General features: G+C 36.2%; 2 protein-coding genes across 3 annotated transcripts; one reads left to right on the top strand and one right to left on the bottom strand.

Moving 5' to 3' along the window:
• Window positions 1-225: 225 nt before the first annotated feature.
• Window positions 226-3178, top strand: nero (deoxyhypusine hydroxylase nero). The gene is made up of 3 exons (XM_022076981.2): window positions 226-633; window positions 1531-1851; window positions 2637-3178. The coding sequence occupies exons 1-3, from the start codon at window positions 354-356 to the stop codon at window positions 2939-2941; spliced, it is 906 nt and encodes a 301-aa protein (XP_021932673.1). The 5' UTR covers window positions 226-353; the 3' UTR covers window positions 2942-3178.
• Window positions 3179-3563: 385 nt separating this feature from the next.
• Window positions 3564-15700, bottom strand: HPS4 (Hermansky-Pudlak syndrome 4 protein). 2 transcript variants are annotated; one of them, XM_087351626.1, is made up of 9 exons: window positions 15400-15700; window positions 15037-15271; window positions 14701-14931; window positions 13135-13229; window positions 12889-12958; window positions 11937-12098; window positions 9664-11094; window positions 8718-8944; window positions 3564-8510 (listed from the first exon to the last, which is right to left on the bottom strand). In XM_087351626.1, the coding sequence occupies exons 1-9, from the start codon at window positions 15405-15407 to the stop codon at window positions 8342-8344; spliced, it is 2628 nt and encodes an 875-aa protein (XP_087207752.1). In that variant the 5' UTR covers window positions 15408-15700; the 3' UTR covers window positions 3564-8341. The 2 variants fall into 2 exon arrangements, with proteins under 2 accessions (XP_087207752.1, XP_087207753.1); XM_087351627.1 differs by lacking the exons at window positions 13135-13229; window positions 15037-15271; window positions 15400-15700 and having other exon boundaries at window positions 14701-14880.
• Between the last annotated feature and the right edge of the window lie 5 nt (window positions 15701-15705).

Below are 15705 nucleotides of genomic sequence, written 5' to 3' on the forward strand. Positions count from 1 at the left end.
TTGTTGTTCCAGTTGTTATTGAGGACTTTCGAATGCGCGAATTATAATTTACGGGATAATGCGGAATTCAATTCTTACAAGAACTAGTTGCGAAACACGAAAGAAGGTACTCTGTGCATACCTGCACAGAATATACTTACCGAGCTCGTTCATACTCGCCGCCGTGAACCTGTCATCATTATTGAAATTTCGTGTTATGGAGTTGGCATTCCGGTGATATGTATCGATTGTGTGTATTACAATCGAAAAGCACAACGTTGATTTGGATAATGTCCTTAATGTGTATGTTTTGTTGAACGTGTAATGATGTAATTTTTGCAGCTGTTGGTAAAGTACATTTTAACTTAACAGCAATGTATGTGGCATCTGAAGATAAAATTGAAGCGATAGGACAGGTACTTAATGACAAAAGCAGGCCTCTGAAAGAGAGGTTTCGAGCTTTATTTACTCTTCGAAATCTTGGCGGTGCTGCAGCAATTCAGTGTATCGAGCAATGTTTTAGTGACCCATCAGCATTATTGAAGCATGAACTTGCATACTGTCTCGGCCAGATGCAAGATTTTATGGCCGTACCTGTGTTGAAACGTATCTTGAGCGACAGAAATCAAGAACCAATGGTTAGGCATGAAGCAGGTTTGTTTTCTCTTTTAACGTCTTTAGAAATACATATTAAATTAGGAAAGCTTCTGCTACTTGTTCAGTTTTTCTTTGTGCATATATGTAATATGAGGGCAGTAGCCAACAGTTTTCATAGTAAATAATACAATTTTTTTTAAGTTTTGCACTATCATACATCAGCCCTCCGGAAAATGCATTAGAGTGCAATTTAGTTCAGTTGGGAGTAGATAAGTGAATCCTGCTCTGCTAAAGTGAAGAAGATGCATCTGCACTGCTTATCTTTTCAGCCGGCAACAGCCTCACAGTGCTCCCCTGAAAATCCATCCACCATATATGTTACAAATTCCCACCCCCAGTAACAATTCCTTCAGCTACAGTCATGACTGGAGGAGCAGGTAAGCACCAGTTTTGTTTATGCCCATGTGGGCTCAGGTAGATACCAGCCTTTTGGAGATCATATTGTCTCCATCTTTGGTGTTTCCATGAGAACTTCAATCACAATAAAATAATTTGTGTGGTTGTCATGTGTTTGATTTCCTTCCCTGTAAAAGACTAGTTATAATGAAAAGCACCGTGTTGTTACTGTCATAAAAGACGACATGATTAGTAGGTTGGTATTATAGATGAGCTTGCATCTAGTGATGTGTTTGTACAGAGTATCATGAAATTTGTCATTGGTTTATGTAATATTCATGTCTGCCAATTTTCACAAACCATTCTTAAATTAGAAGAGACAGATCTGCCTAAAAATAAGTATGTGAAATAACTGTGTACATCTTCTTGATTCATTTGTAGTGAGATCAGCAACTCCTTGCTAACATTCTGAAATTATTTTTTTAGTAATCTGCTTCCAGTTTTAAGAAGTCTTAACCATGGGTCATAAAATATGTATTTACTCTGATTCTGTTTCAGGTGAGGCATTAGGAGCAATTGCATCTCCAGATGTTAAGGAAATTCTAGAAGAGTATGCTGATGACTCTGTAATAGAAGTTGCAGAAACATGTCAGCTGGCTTTGGATAGAATCAAATGGCTAGCTGAGTTGCCCAAATCAGAAAAGTTGTCTGAGAGTCCGTATGCCTCCGTAGATCCTGCACCTCCTTCAGAGGAAACTGACGTGACTGTGCTGAAGCAGATGTTGCAGGACGAAAATCTAAATTTATTTAATAGATACAGAGCCATGTTTGCTTTGAGAAATTTAAATACACCGGAGAGTATTCTGGCACTTGGTGAAGGTAGGTATAACTTTATAGAGTGACATAATGAAGATTACATATTAATGTGTAAATTTAATACTACCAGATATATTAATGTAGTTTGTGATATATTCTGCATAGGTGCCTTAAGCCACTTAATTTTTCCTAAGACATTTCCATTGTATGTGGATCATGTGACAATCATACCACCCCAACCATCTCCTGTTCCCTTCCATGGTCTTCCTTATCTGTGTGACATCTTTTCCAACCTGTTGTTCCCATTTTAATCTCTATTCTGGGGTATCTTTCATTGCCTTCTTTGGGATTCTCTCTTTGTTCATTCTTTAAATATGTAGGTATCTTCTTGTTGTGTTTGTTAATTTGTCTTCTGAGGAGTTTATCTTCAAATTCTTAATTTTTTTATTTCTTGTTCTCAATCTTTCGGTTTTTCCTACTCTACGCCTTAAAAGTCTCATTTCTGTTGCCATTAGTCTTCATTATATGATATGAGCATGTAATAACTTTTAAATATTATTCCTTTCTTAGGCATTTTTCATTTCCACAGAATGTCCCAAATTGGTTAATTTCCCTGCATTTTTTTTTCTGTAATTTGTCATTTCCATTTATCTGCATTGCATTTCATGATTGCATTATCTTTTCCACGCTCCCTGACTTTTGGCATTTATGTATCCCACTTGTGTAACTGGTCTGCAAAATCTGTTTAATAAGGTTTTATGCAAAATTAGCAGAAACTTTATCCCTGTCAATAAATCTATTTTCCTCAGAGGTTCTCTATACCTCACTTTGGTCAATTTTCAATGCAGGTTTGAAAACTGGTAGTGCATTATTCCGCCATGAAGTGGGTTTTGTATTGGGACAACTCCAACAAGATGCAGGCATCCCGTATCTCCAGGCATCACTGGAAGACCATTCAGAGAATGAGATGGTGCGTCATGAATGTGCTGAAGCTTTGGGAGCCATTGGATCTCCTGTATGTTTTGATATTTTAAGGAAGTACCTTGATGACGATAAACAAGTGGTAAGAGAAAGCTGTGAAATAGCATTGGACATGTGTGAATATGAAAATAGCCCTGAATTTCAGTATGCAGACACTTTACTTAAAGTGTAGGGTTGAAAATATTTTTTCTGTTCAAAACCATATCAATTTCTGTTTGCCGTGTTTTCAGGTTTTATAACCATACAAAACTGGCAAAATATATTTTTTACTGATCGTCGGTATGTAGTAAAGTAGGTGACATTATAACTTATGATCTTATTTTACCATGAACTAATTTTCTGTTTGCTATTGTTCCAGACACATTTGTATTTACTTTGAAACTAAATCTTATACTGGCCTTTAAGAGAATTTATGCTTATTTTCACCCCTTCCTACAAATTAGTATCATAAGCATATACTAGTTCCAGAATGACACCATCCAATTCCAGACTTTCCTTGTTTGAGGGCATATTTAACCCTTCAAGCCAGCCTTTGAATGGACTGCAGCTTAAACCCTAATATATATTTAAATCACTCTCTGGAGAAATTTTTTCCTTGCATATTAGGGAAGAAAATGTAACACTGGAAGTAATTACATGTTTGTGCAATGTAAAATACAACTCATATATATTGCATACAGTAAGAATTTTCTTGCTAAGCTGTTATACTCTAAAATACTTAATTTGTAATGTTGAATAATCAACACCATACAAGCTCACAAATTCAATATCAATTTAAAAAATAAAATTCAATAAAAATTTAACATGATTTTAATAAAATTATACACTTATAAAAGATTAACACCCATTTCATAAAGCTGGATGCCACAAATACTGTTAAATAAAACATCATCATTTGGCTGTGTAAATATAAACATAGCTAAATAACTAATGCTATCATATGTAATACATTTATTATAAACCCATAAAATTAAAGCTCTGTTACATTATTTAGACACCTGAAAGCATACAAGGTATAACCTGAGGTTCCTGGTTTGATTTTTCTTTGGCAAAGTTGCAAACTTAACAGCAGTGTAAATCATGTCTTTGACTTGGTTTGGCTGCACTGTAAGAAGTTGTAATTGTACCTACAGGTTGATTAGCTCAGTGGTCACTTTTTTCAAATCTTGCATGTGCAAAATGGTAAAATGGGTGAGAATTGCTGCTGTAGTCAAGTCAAAGTCCAGTTGGTATTCCATTGTTCTTTGGTGATGTCAAATATAGGTGGCATAGCCTATGATTAAGGGTGGTTGTGAGCCACCCCTCTTAAAATAAAACGTACAGTGTAAAACTGTCAATGAGTAACAATGAGAATTACTTCAATCTATGATTCATTTTTTCATAACTGTTCACATCAATTGAATAAAAATTTTCTTGGATATTATCCATCGTCTAGTAAATATACAACGTAAAACGACGTTTCGGAGATGGGACTCTATCTCCGTCTTCAGGTTCCTACACGTCCGAAACGTCGTTTTACGTTTTATATTTACTAGACGATGGATAATATCCAAGAAAATTTTTATTCAATTGACTCTTCACCATCGTCAAGAAGTTTTAGATTTGATGTTCACATCCACTTTCTTCATGGTCAATTGTTCACTAAGATATCTCTTTAGAGTGTCACCAGCAAAAAAATCATAGAAAATTTTTGCAGTGTCACAGAGCTGTACGCTCTCCAAAATAAAGTTCAGGAATTCAGGAACTTCTGGTTGCACCTCATACAATTCTAGACATGTGACATAGCACAAATATAAATTCCACCATTTCCTGGTCAAGCGAATTTACAATAACCCAAACTTCTAATGAAAGAAAGTTGATGTTAGAAAGTAAAAATGTATGGTGTAAACATTATGTGCTAATGCTGACAGTTGGGTTATTTTGACAATTTAATAACAAGGAATTACAACTTGCAAACCATTACTATGATGAATAATTCCAACTGAAAGCTTCCTGCTGTGATATCGTAGGTTTGTAGTACCATTTATTTATCATCACGTTTCAAAGAACAGATAACTTTAAAAAACTGTAATTTTTTATAAAATAATTATTTTCTTCTGTTACTGACCCCGGCACAATGCATTGCAATGACGATAAGAATGTGCACTGTAATTTGATTAAGATGTTAATTTAATATGAAGTCTGCTCTGCAGATAATCTGATCTTGCACCTTGCATGCAATTTGGCACTTTTCTTATTAAGGTTTTTGGCAGAGAATGTGTAATGAGTTCTAATTAGAAAACCCCTGGTGGAGTCATTGGACACAAAACCAAGATTTGGATGTAACATTTGATGCTACATTTTACAAACACATACAGGCATGTATGCACACATATTTATTCATTATTTCATAAAGCTAATATTTTCCAACAGAAGCATTAACTGTTTCCTACCCTGAAAATGGAGGCAGTGGATTCCTATGAAACAATGAGAACTACCCACAAAAATTAACAAAGTGTATTCTTTGAACTTGTGATGATACTCAACAAAATTTAACCACTAGACACATTATACCATCATGGCGTGGATTAAAAAATTCCTTACAAGTTCAGTGAAGAACTGCCTGCAGCTCCATGTACTGCCAGTACACCAGATAATATGTAATGAGTTTGTATGCCCATTATTCTAAGCCCTAAGCAATTAGTTCAGCACTGTATTAGCCTTGCTCAATTTGTCACGTCCAACTGTGCAATGAATTCTCCATCAGATTAATTTTAAACCATTTAAAATAGCCATCATTCAAAAACCAAGTATGGGTGATAAAATCATCTGCAGTTCTGAAGGATCATGTTGGAGTTGCACAGGAACCTTCTACCTCCATCTTCTATCCTGAAAATGTAGACTGCCAGATATTACCAATAATCTATACATGAACAGTGGGACTCACTTTCACATTAGTGGAAATGTAAACAAGCAAAATTATCATTAATGAGCAACTCAAAATCCATATGAACTCCACGAGCAACCACTTTATTCTCCAAAGACCACTGTTTGGCGTGCAGTGTTGTTTTACAATCTGGGATATTTCTTCTTTGAAAATTAAGATGGTGAAGCAGTGATAGTCACAGAAGATTGCTACAGAAGGATGATTAAGAATTTGTATCCTCGAATTCAGGAGTTAAAACGAGAAGCTGAGAATAGGGAAAACTGGCGAACTCTTTTTGGGCAGAACAATGGACCTGTCATCAGACAGAACACTAAATAATAATAATCCTCGAATAGAACACAAGAAAACATATGGTTCTAAACAGAATGGATCAACTTCCCATCAAGCAAGAACAAGTACGAATCTTCTACATGAAATCTTTCCAGAATGGATTATCTCTCACTTTGCAGATGTGCCATGGCCAGTTCATTCCGTAGATTTATCAGTGCATAATTAATTTTTATGGGATACCTAAAGAGTGTTTGCACTGCTCAAAACATTTCTAAAACTCTTTTTCTACGATGCTCTTCAAGATGGCCATCACGTCCCTGGATGTCAGCAGTGTCTCAATATCTGTCGCCCTTCAGTTTTGAGAATAGCCAAAAGTCACACACGGTCATATATGATGAATATGGTGGATGGTCCAATTTCGATATAGGTTTTTGGTCAAAAACTCCCAGACAGCGAGCATATCGTGATGCAAGATCCAAAGTTCAGATCTCAGACGAACAGCCTCGCATAACAATGCCGGAATTTCCAAATAAAAAATGCTAGTTCATGGGACAACAAACTCAAAATAAACAATGCCCTTGTGATCCAAAAAAAAATTCCAGTTCCTTCATCATCATCTTGGCCCTTTAAATCTTTTATGCCAATGAAAGCCACTCAACGTTTTCATAGCACTGTATTTACAGTTAAAGATAATAACAGAGATAAGAGTTTAACCTAGAAACAATTACAACTTTTACTAATTGCGAATAGCCTTTTGATAAATAAAACTCTGTGGTCCTTTGAAGAAAAAGGGTATTACAAGAACTCTGTAAATGCATTAAAATCACTTATAATAGCAGAAGCAAGGACAGACCTGGGTGACAGTAAATTCTGAAAGACGTAAATTTAGTACTGAGGCAATCCATTCTGATTTGCCTATTAAATTTGACGAAAATGGAAAAAATGCGAAAAATATACCTCAAATACTTTACCTTTCACCTATGGTCAGTCAAACATTGGAGGAAGACCCACAGAAGTCCCTTTTCATCCTACAAAATGCCACTAAACAGTTTAATATGAAAACATCATTAAGAAAACCAAAAAAAATATTATGGCTTTTATATGAAAATATCATATTTCCTGCAAAGAAATTATTATAACATCAATTATGCAACCAGTTTCTTATTTCATCTACATCAAAAATGACATTTCTCATGAAACTGAGTACAAAATTCAATAAGAAAATAGTACTTTGTAATGTGTGGGAAAGACATAAACAAAGTTGAAATTTTATAAAGGCATGACAGTTCATACTTCATATGGACGTGGAACTTGGGTTAAGAAAATATATTTAAATTTAGGCATTAGAAATTAACATTTTAAAAACTGTCAAGAGATGTACCAGAAAGAGAAAGTTAAAAATTAAAATATATGAAAGGAGCTAACAGTTTACTCAGCAAATACAAGAATAATTGATTACAGTTCATCCATCTGAACGGAATATACAGTGGGCTCTTGAAACTTGCACTTAATTATTAATTAAAGAAAAAGAGACTGCTTAAAATAAGGTCACAAAGTCAGAAGAGGCTTGAGATGAATCTGTGGAAGGCAGAAGAAGAAGACTTTCTGAACGAGTGGAACAGGTACAAATTACCAAATAACTGTTATTGGAGTAAATTGTTCATACTGTGTAACTTTTAAACAGTATGCCCCATACAGAAAACCTCACAATACCCTATCAGCAAAGCAGGAAACTATTAAGGATATATCAGTCTTTGTGTCAAATTAAACATTTTTCATTATTATTAGTTATTATGTTCCACAGTTCATTGGACAGGTATCCTAAGCAGCCTATCACTTCCCACTGATAGCAAAAAAAAAAGTATTGCATATTATTCTACTTCTGGCACTTATAAGCTTCAGCATTCCATCTCATTCAACACCTCTATAAGCAATAAGTAAGAAAAATCAACCTAGTTTAGCCACTTGGAACAGCTATCCAAATGAAAAGGTTTTTATATGTATAAAACTAATAAAATTATATAAATTAGAAAACAATTATTCGGTATAAAAACACATCCTATGAATGGAATGGTTATTAAAATGAAAGCACAATTAGTTAAAATGTGTTGCTCAAGTGTTCAACAGAATTCTTAAAACATGAATGGAATGCATGATGTCTCACATAATACTTCTGGCCTCAAACAATTACAATTAAAAATACCTTTGTCAAGATATATACCGCATATACAGCTGGCTATGAGGAACTATGAAACAGAAATTGCAGGGCAATTCACAGTCTACGAAACGCAATTAAAACAATATATGGCAACATTCACCGAGTTAATAATACCGTTTCTACGAAATTCAGTAACATCGGAGGCCTTCATGTGCAGTTTACAATAAAACTATACTATGATCACGCTCCAGTCTCCGTTTCGCCTTTAGTGGAACAAGACCCATGAGATCGGATGGCATAGGGAGACCCACAGTACTTCCTGCAGACTGTTGATAAAAGACTTCCATTTTCCCACACTGATAACCATACACCGTGCTATCTTCACACCTGGGAACATAATTCATACAATTAATCAATGTCATCCTCTTGTGAACACAGTGATGAACCACTGGGTTCCATGAAATGTTTGGAATTTCTCGAGTTGCTGAGCGACTGCCAGCTTCTCAGGAAGGACTCGACTCGGCTCCATGGAGTGAGTGAATGAGAAAGTAATTAAGTAAGTACAGGTGGATGCAACCATTAAAGATTACTCACCTAACAATTACTTCAGAGAGATTTGGCGACTGTATAAAGTCATTGTGAAGACAAGCAACCACCTCAAGATCAGTGCTAGCCCAGATGCCTCCTCTCTGAATCATATCCCAGCTCGGATCCAAAATTAGGAAGCTGTAGGACTCCAATCCTTCCCCTTGTGGGAAGTGGTCTAAACATTGCCGCAGATGTGTTTCAAGTCTGGCCAAACTGTTCACACTAGTCTCCCACTGTAAGAAAATAAATATATACAGCTGACCCATCAAATTATCGCTGCAATAATTTTTCTTCTAGTTTGTCATAAATTTCAGTAACCACCTACATGGCATCATGAGCCGGGATAGCTCAGTCAGTATAGTGACTAGCTACGGGCTGGACGACCGGGGTTCGATCCCCGACGGGGGCAGAGGATTTTTCCTCTAGCCTCTGCGTCCAGACCGGCTCTGGGGCCCACCCAGCCTCCTGTCCAATGGGTACCGGGGTCCTTTCCCGGGGGTAAAGCCGGCCGGGGCGTGATGCTGACCACTCACCCCCATCTAGTGCCGAGGTCAAGGAAGAGAGGAGCTATACCTCCACTCACCCCAAACGCCTACATGGCGTATAGTGGGACAAACTTTACTTTTTACTTTTACCTACATGGCAACATAACCCATAAGATGATAATGAATATATTCATGGCCATGTAAAATTTCAAATCCCATAAAAATATGACTTCCTATCAGATCCAGGCAAAATAGCTATACCTGTTGGTATATACAGCAAGTTTCCTAGATGGTGCAGCCATGAAGTAAACTCATGCATGATGTATCTGCCCTATTGATGAGAGCAGCAACGGACAATCCTGCCTGAGTCAGCAGCAATAACCCCCTATATAATATACAGGGCTCGTCTAAATGATGCCAACTAGCCCTAATCATTGCATGCATTATAACATAATCAAATCACTCACCAAACAATGTATGAGATCAGGATCCTGCCCCAGACCTTCCTCCAGGAGCAGAAGAAGTGACATATTCTGCTGACCACACAGGTACAACACAGCATTTTTAGGTGCTTCTGCACATTCATTGCTGTCCTCCTGTTCTAATTCAGCCTCCCTCTTCTCACCGATAACCTTCCTTTTTGTGAATTCTGGGACACTACTGGTGTCGCTGGTTCCCGGAAAACTAAGGTCTCGAAATTCGCCAGGAGACGTGTCACGACTGCAAAACCCACTTGTCCTTTCTTCTATTGCCAAAGAACTCAACTTGGACATAAGTGGTGTGATTGGGAGTTCAAGAGTCCTCGTCTTCACTGCTGGGGATTCAAGCACACCTGCAGTATAAGAAGTCGACCTCTCTCGCACGTCTCCATCTGCATATTCACTCGTAATCATGGACTTCAATGGCAAACTAAGAGAACGCCGATATACTTCTTGTTTGGATGAAGTCATTCTTACCTGTCTTGTTTGCTGCTGAGTTACAAGTTCATCTTCATTTGAACACGGTTCAGTCTGATCTGTTGTGGATTTATCGCAATTCTTTTTTATATTTAGCGCAGTATTACTTGCCGTATCACACTCTTTTATTTTGTTATTACAATTTGTTTTGGTTGAAGACACAAGATTAGTAAAACTGATTCCAGATGTAATACCTCCCGGACTTGGTTCATCACTCCTCTCCATATCGAGTAACTGGTAATGACGTGCAAGATTTTCATTATATAGTGAACATGAAATTGGAAGTCCATCATAGCGGAATAATGGATGCAAAGGGTCTGAAATAGTGTTATAAAAATGTGTACCAGACGGTAAATTCTTCATGGGAGAACAATCACCACTGTCATCTGTCATGTCTCGAGTAATTCTCGGGAGACCGAAACTATAGTACTTCATAGGGACTCTATTAGAGGACATTCGAGGGTGTTGCTGGAGATCATTTAAACTTAAACTACGAACTTCGCTTTCACAGAAATTCACTAGAAAGTTTGGTGGTTTCGGCCTTTTCTTTTTTGGTTTCTCAGTTTGACGAGTTTCTAAATTCATAACACCCTGTACTTTACCAGACACTACAAAATCAGCCTTATCATTTGCTGTCACCGTTAGAGCCTCTGCTTCATCACCGCTGTTTTTGCTACATATAGACAATGCCTTACCATGCAGCACTTTGTTTAGGTTTATATCCTTCAGTGGAGTAGAGCACATGCTACTTGCAAGAGCAACCATATCATTATCACTCAGTGAAGCACTAACTGCTACACTCTCATTTTCACTTGGAACAGTGAGGTCTTCAGCTTGATCTACCTCTCCTTCCCTTTCTTCAGGTACTGTAAAGATTCTTGAGATATCCCTTTTCATTGCAGATAGTGGTTCCTTTGGAAGTGGAACTTTCCCAGATGGAACCTCAAAAGGAAACCCAACAATTAACCACATATTCTACATTCCAGGGGATCAACAAATCCCAGACATCAGATCACTATGACACCTCAACAGTTTGTCATGACACCCAATATTTTTTAGAGTTATTATATATAGCTCACTGGTAGGGCCTCCCTAGCCAGATTGGTCGACGGGGAGAGGTCAGACTAAGACAGGTACCCTGGCCCTCCAGGTTGGGGGTTGGTCGCAAGGCTAACAATCTTGCGCCGTAAAAAGGAAGATGTTTCGGAACCTCGATCAAACCCTCGGACAGACGGACCTAACGGAGGACCGAATGGAAGAGGAGAATTGAGGAGGCCATGGACCGAATATGGACCGGAGAGCCATAGAAGACGAACAACAACAATTCTGGCATATTTGACAGAATTTAGCCATTACAAATAATGTCAGTGACATCAGAACTAGTGTTTAGACTTGTATAGTATTTTCAATTAAATAAAAAACGTAAGATGAATTATAATATCGCTCAGTTAACCAGTGAATCTACGTGGATATCCATTTCATCCGTAAAAAGAATCTAGGTTGGTAGGACGGATTATTATGAAGATCCTACACTTTAAATTTCGTGGGGGGGGGAAGAAAGCTCCTAGAAACAAACATTTAGAATTTGACAGCTTCACAAAATCTGTAATATGAAGACAAGTTAAGATAGAATGCCCTTCTCTTAATAAAATACACTTGTACAGACACAATTTGAGCAATCGAAACAGAAAGATGGTGCCTCATCTCAGCATTTCTCATTATTCCTGGCATTTCTAATGCTACTTTCCAATTATATCCAATACTTGTTATCTTATTGATCTTACCTTTTCCTGTGCTGATTTTCTGCTTGCAACATTTTCAAAGGCTGACCTTACTGAAGCAGAATTTTGTTGTAAATTATAGAATTCCTTGCTTTCCACGTACACGTGTAGCAACTGAACTCCAACAGGGAGATGAAATGGTGTGGACACAGATTCTGCAGGTAACTAGAAACATCAAATAAAACCATGCGATGCCATAATCAACGGTGTTTGGAACTCCTCTGTTGATTAAAAACAATTAATTTGCAGTGCAGTTATTCATCTCAAAACATTTATAATGCGTATACAGCGAGACTTTTCTGCTTTCTGACAGAATGTTTACCATTGAAGATAACACGCGCACAGGCAACGAAATGAATAAGAAGTAACTAATTCTGCTATAGTACAAATATAGATGACTCTGTATACTATATCCATATATATATATATATATATATATATATAATGGCATCAGAGATGAGATTTTTACAGAGTACAATAAGAAAAATCAAAGGATGAAAATAAGAAGCAAACAAATCAGAAACTTAAAGACAAAAACTTCGAAGGTAAATTTACAAATATCAGAACAAAACGTAATGAACACATGTTAACGATAAATGAAGAGAGATTCCTAAGAAGGTTTTGAATATGAAAGTAGAAGGAAAACATGCAAGAAGGGACCTGATCAAGATGGAAACAACAGGTTATGAAATATGAAACACTGACACAAGGAAGAATATGGGAAATAAACGATGTGTCAAAAAAAACTGGACTTGAACAACGCTTTAAAATCTTTGATAGTGATGAGGAACATTTAAATGGAGACATTTCAAAATAGACAAACCACTTTCAGTACAAAAAATCAAATAAGTATTACTAACATATCATCTGGCCCATCTGGATAGGCAGGAAGCACATCAATATTACAGTTACGTCGAGGGTATTCACACCCCACTGAAACAAAGTTTATATTTACCTTAATCCGACATGGATCTGAGCAGATTAATCTCTTTGTAAGTGCAGAGCTTAATTGTGAGGCAACAACCCTAGAAATAAAATGAAAATGAATTAAGGTACCATAATATACACATTATTGTAGCTAAATTTTGTTGACAGAGAAAACACACTGTATGCCACCAATTTCACTACTTTCTATTCTACATCTGAATACCCGAGTATATCAAAGGAGACATTCGGTATATGAAGTACAATAGATACGCACTTGTTTTGAAAGAGTACTGCACCTCCTAACACACCATTCTTCTCTCTACAGCACTGGAGAATCTGCAATGCCTCCAGAAAAATGTTACTAGCACTCTGCAATTTATAAGATGGAAGTGAGCGTTACACAAAATTATTTCAACATTATACAGAAATGTAAATTTAATTTTTTTTTAAAAACATCTATGTTTAATTTCAACACCTCAAAATCAATACCAAATGTCACTACATAAATGTGAACAAATTCAGGGCACATATAATTTCATCTATAAATTTGTACAGGCTTTATCAGATGAGAGACTTTTTCTGAACTCAAATTGTTCTTCTGTGAGGATACAGTTACAGTTTAAGAAATAATTTACTCTTGTATGTAACATTCTTTGGGAAAGTACCTTCATTAAGTGACTTATTACAGAAATAACATAAAGGAACAATAATACAGTCTGATAATTTTGAGTAATATCTGTTGATATTTCATCATAACCAACATACCCTCTAAACCTCAAAATATAGGATTGTGATGAAATCTAGCATACATATTGTGTCCCATTACCACCCACTTTTGTCTGATTTAATTTCTGTCAAGTGGTTTTTGAAATACAGAGTGTTAGAAAACCCACCAGAGTAAAAAAGTGTTAAAAAGAGTTGTTTATAAGAAACTATTTAAGTAATTTAATATACTTCTTGCAAGTAAATTCTCATTCTCAATATTACCATTTTCTGTGGACAACATGAAAAAGTTTCAAACAAATTCTGACATACACAGCACAAACACAAGGCATAAATATGGCCTCCATATGCTAAATTCTAACCTCACAAGTTATCAGAAAGGTGCTTACTATGTAAATATCAAGTTATTCAGCACTCTTCCATTGAGCATTATCATGATATAAAAGTAAGCCAGTGTCAAAAGATTACCTTTTATCTCACTCCTACTCAGTAAAAGAATTTACTACAGCTGAAAATTCTTAAATATTATAAATATTTATGTAAACAGTTGTAAAATAAATATTTATTCTTGTATTGGTACTGTATTTGTAATCCTATTATGACGTGTTCCACAGTTTTATCTTGTACTATGAAGGACCTATGGTGTATAAATAAATTCCATTCTATTCTGTTCTATTTAATTTTATAAATGTCTTTCTAAGTATATGTGCTGATTACTTCCTGAATGTGTAAATAGGAGTGTGGAGCAGTGAAGGTAGGGGAGAGGGGAATGGAAGTGAGTTTTCAATTGTCCCTGAAGATATTTCCAAAAAAGTGAATCACATGGTTGCAAGATCCATACATCTCCTGCTTGACAATGACAAAATTATTAATGGCATACATAACAAACGTATAATCTTATGTTTTTTAAAATGTAATGTCATGTTGCTTGTCTCAAACTGCCCTGAAAACTTGTGCCAAATAGAGAGGTAGGTTTATGCCCTAGTTACCAGACAAAGTGATAAAGGCAACACTGTTCTCAGCACAGAAGATTGTAGGACACCAGTCACCAAGACATATGTGCTTAACTTTTAACAAAGAATAGTATTAGTAAATAATTCTTCATCATAGTACTCACTTTTGGAAGTCTGACTGTGGGAATGTTTCCAAATATGTTCGCTGCATATGGTAAAATAGGAATATATGTCTCAAATATCTGATTCAATTTATTTGAGAACTGATTCATACCAGGACCAATTACTGAAGAAACAGTTTCAAGATCTTTATGATAAAACTGTATCAAGTGATTCAATGTATCTGCACGGTGCACAAGAACCCAATCTGGAATATTTTGATCTGTTCCAGTGGTCTGTTGACACAAACAGAATAATTTAATTATTAATACTACTTGTAGTATACAAATATAAATCATGTACCGTTTTTGTCGCAAGACAATGCAGCAGTCACTTCTTACCAGAATGTAACGCCCAAACTGCCGTATTACAAACTTCCCACTGTTAAGTGAAATTATATTTGGACAGCTGAATGATGTGAGAAAGAACTGAGTTGCACCCATGAGTTGCCCACATAATGCCAGCCTCTGCTGGTCATTCACCCATCCTGGGTGAAAATAAAGTACAGCTTCCTGTGGATCATCTTCCTCCCTTTGGCACCGCTGGGTGTCATATACAAATACAATAAACAATTCCCTGCAAAAGAAAATTCTTCCAATTACACATTTCAAAGTTATTATGAGATTTCAAACAAGATCCTAATCGTGCTTAAATGAACGATTTTTGGGCATATTACAAAGCGCTATACTCATAAATTAACTTACTTTGCCATTTTTATGCGTTTATAAAATTAATGTTGCCCTCCTTTAAAAACCTAAGTGCTCATACATACATGGCCCTTTAAAATGAGTAATGCTCCCATCTTCTTGGCTGACTTATTGTAAACATAGCCCTTAAAGTAATTTCATGAGATTAATACTTCATTAATGCAAGTCGGCAAATATGCCTTTACTATACATTGCAGTAAAATTTTGTTTTAAAATTATTAAATGACCTTATATACACGCATAAGAAGAAGACACAAACACTTAAACAGGAGCCATTTTCGTTCATAAAACAAGTAGCGCATC

Source organism: Zootermopsis nevadensis, unplaced genomic scaffold (genome assembly GCF_977971745.1).
Source record: "Zootermopsis nevadensis isolate Lab colony 2312 unplaced genomic scaffold, Znev_1.0 Znev_ptg000019l, whole genome shotgun sequence".
NCBI lineage: Eukaryota > Metazoa > Arthropoda > Insecta > Blattodea > Termopsidae > Zootermopsis > Zootermopsis nevadensis.

Bases quoted from the DNA above. Each gene is read 5' to 3' on its own strand.
- nero (XM_022076981.2), top strand. From the start codon at position 354: ATGTATGTGGCATCTGAAGATAAAATTGAAGCGATAGGACAGGTACTT. The intron at 634-1,530 runs GTTTGTTTTCTC...ATTCTGTTTCAG, and splicing joins AATGGTTAGGCATGAAGCAG to GTGAGGCATTAGGAGCAATT. The intron at 1,852-2,636 runs GTAGGTATAACT...TTTTCAATGCAG, and splicing joins TATTCTGGCACTTGGTGAAG to GTTTGAAAACTGGTAGTGCA.
- HPS4 (XM_087351626.1), bottom strand. The intron at 14,932-15,036 runs GTAAGAAGTGAC...TTGTGTCAACAG, and splicing joins AGTTTGGGCGTTACATTCTG to ACCACTGGAACAGATCAAAA. The intron at 13,230-14,700 runs GTGAGTACTATG...TATAAATTGCAG, and splicing joins CCACAGTCAGACTTCCAAAA to AGTGCTAGTAACATTTTTCT.